This window comes from Arachis ipaensis, chromosome B01 (assembly GCF_000816755.2).
Source record: "Arachis ipaensis cultivar K30076 chromosome B01, Araip1.1, whole genome shotgun sequence".
Classification (NCBI taxonomy): Eukaryota; Viridiplantae; Streptophyta; class Magnoliopsida; order Fabales; family Fabaceae; genus Arachis; species Arachis ipaensis.
In genome coordinates, this window is record NC_029785.2 from 7596857 (window position 1) to 7600128 (window position 3272).

At 24.6% G+C, this 3272-nt stretch overlaps 1 protein-coding gene across 1 annotated transcript in view; it reads left to right on the top strand.

Annotated features, from left to right (window-relative positions):
* The window catches only part of LOC107645456 (cellulose synthase-like protein E1), a 10591-nt gene that overhangs the window by 3560 nt on the left and 3759 nt on the right, over nucleotides 1–3272 (top strand). Inside the window, exons 3-4 of the mRNA XM_021107833.1 lie at nucleotides 1303–1455; nucleotides 2570–2782. Of these exons, the coding sequence (XP_020963492.1) occupies nucleotides 1303–1455; nucleotides 2570–2782 (366 nt within the window). The remainder of the gene's footprint in view (nucleotides 1–1302; nucleotides 1456–2569; nucleotides 2783–3272) is intronic.

Below are 3272 nucleotides of genomic sequence, written 5' to 3' on the forward strand. Positions count from 1 at the left end.
CTTTAATTCCGGAACTCAATATAAGTAGTATGATATTTGTATCACTTTTTGTTTGTATCTCTTTTGTACTTTTTTTTATGATATAATTTTTTTCTCATTTCTTTTTAATCACTTTTAATATCAATAGTAAAAAATATTAAAAAATATATAAAAATAATGTTTATATATTTTTTATGGATAACAATATCACTAGAACTTGTAGGTATCTGATTTGTCCCTATTCGTCCGAGTCGGATAAGTTACTTAGTTCAGTATGGAACAAATTTTGGCAAAATTAGAGTATAAATTTTTATTATCTATAATAAATAGAGACGAGACAAATTTTATACACACTATTGTAAAACTAAACGAGATCGAATAAGGTAAAAATGGATTTTTATCGTCAATGAACTATAGTTCAAATGACATAGTTTTTCTATACTTACTTAAGAGATTGCGGATTCGAATCTCTCTATCTTCGGTAAAAGAAAAATAAACGAATGAATTATAGTTCAAATGGCATAATTTCCTCATATACTATAGAATATTGCACTTCTAATTAAATAAACAAATTTTATTTACTTTCTATTTTATTATATTTCATATAATGGTTGATATTTTAAAAAATAACTTGCTAATCAAGTTAACCTTTTTTTAAACAAAATTCAAATAGATTACATATATTTTTTTTAACAAAAAGAATTAAAATTTTTAATCTACTATTTTATCAACCAAAAAAAAAATAATATATATTTATACACTAAAATCAATTACTAGTATAGAATATATATTAAAATATAAAATATATATTAAAATAAATAAAATTATATATATTTAAAAAAATCCGAAACATAATTAGAAAAAACATCTGTAATTTAAACTCAACAAAAACTTATTTTTAATAAAATTCATACTAAAATTATTTGACAACTTATTATAATATTGACTAAAATTAACTGTTATAGTATTAGTTCTATACTATTACTCTTTTATTTATTATCTCTAATAGCATAATATTTTTTCTAAAAGGTGCTGCATTTCTTACCTTACCTGGATTGCATTGGCATGCATTAACCATGAACATTCCTTTTTATATAACCACTGAACAACTAAAATTTACAAAGTTCTTAAACATCTACATTAAAAGTATATTTTTAGATCACTAAAGTAAATATGAATTTTTTTAAAGTCTTGTTGTATATAATGATAATAGGAAAATTGTTGTCCATGCATATATATAACATTATTGAATATTTAATAAATAGAACAAATCAATAAATATTGTTACTTATTATTATGATTATTATTTATTTTTACGTGTAGAAATTGTATGAAGATATGGAAAGTAGAATAGAAAATGCAGGCAAGTCGGGTGAAGTACCTGAGGAAATTCGCTCCAAAAACAAGAGATTTTCTCAGTGGGATTCATTTTCTTCTCGAAGGGATCATGATGCAATTATTCAAGTATGCCTCTTCTTCTTCTAACGTTTTCTTTATGCTTTTGCAGCATCTATGTAATATATCTTTCTCAATAAATAAACAAAAATACACATTCAATAAATGTAGAGAGAATAAAAATACATTTAAAATTGAAAATAATTTGATATATCCTAAAAATTAATTTCACAACCTTATATTAGACTAACAGAATATTATAGATAATAGAAAGATAGTTTCGATTTTTGAATATAAATTTAAGGTATATCAGACTATTTTGTAATCATTTTATATATATTATTTTCTTTTGTCAAATGAGTTTAATTTTAAATTTTGATATAAGATAAACGACTAAAATCACTCGATTTGAAATTTTAAGATATTAATAAAAATACTACTCACTTTTGTTAACGACAAAAATATCTTCAAAATATTATTATATGTGTTATTGACCCCATAATATCATTTCTGGATCCGTCTATATATGTATATGCACTAAGTAAATCTAAATAATTTAATATTGTCCATCTAACTAGTAGAAATTATTGGTATTTTTTGGTTTGCAGAGGGAGATTAAGCTATTTTAAAAGTGAAGGTGGAAGCATAGAGAGCCAGTAAAATAGTTGTACAATGTGTATAATGGAGATTTAGGGATGTCCGATTCAGTATTAGAGATATAACCATTAGTGTTATCTTTTCCCATCAGCTTAAGCTTTTGGGATGAGTGGTTTCATGACATGGTATCAGAGCTTTAAATCCGAAAGGTCAAGAGTTTGATCTTTGGTGAACTCCAACTTAAGCTTTTGGGATAAAAATAAATAACCCATTGTACACATTGTACAAATATTCCATTAGCTCTCTCGCGCAGGACTCAAAGTGAAAACATTGGTAAAATAAGAATACAAGAGTTTAATCACTCTTAAACTAAAATAATAAAATTTAAATATTATAAAAATTACAAATTTAATGGTAATTCATCATTTTACAATTTTCCTCATTTAGAGGATTTTTTTTTTCTGTTTATGAATCTGATAGTCAATAATTTTGTGATGATCATATAGTAGTACTACTGAAATTTGAATTATTAGATTATCTTGATGCATTAGCAATATTGGAGAAAATGATGGTCATTGACCTTAATTGCTAAATGTAGATAAGGGTGTCATCAATTATTAGCAATGGAAAAATCATTCTTAATGTAGATTGTGACATGTACTCGAACAATGCACAATCTCTAAAGGAAGCACTTTGCTTTCTCATTGATGAAGAAAAAGGCCATGAAATCGCTTTTGTGCAAACGCCACAGGGCTTTGAGAATCTTACAAAGAATGATATCTATGGCGGTGCTCTAAGAGTTATTTATGAGGTAAATATTTAATTATTAGTTGATGTTCATAAAATCAAAGTTTTAAAAAAATTTACAAATTTGAATTACTTTATGTTAGATATTCCCTCCTTCTACTTGTCTTTTTGGTAAAATTTTTCTACTAATTATATCGTATTTGAGAGTTTTAAGTTAGTAATTATTCTTTCAAATTCCAATTTATATTGTTAAAAAGTGCTTTCAATATTCATACCATAAAATCATTCATCAGTAGCTACATTCAAATGTTGATCATAAATGTGAACCTAATTTTGTTTATTATAATATCTTTTATTTTCTATTCACGTGTTTGCCCACATTTCTTGTCCCTTTTTTATAATTAAACTAAATTCAGAATCGTAATCAAATTAGATTTCATTTATAATCAGACATGTGTAGCATTGCTTATTTTGTGATATTCACATGGCACTATACTCACTCTTATTTTCTATACCAAACTTTACAAAATTAATATAATTGGAGGGTAAACTAT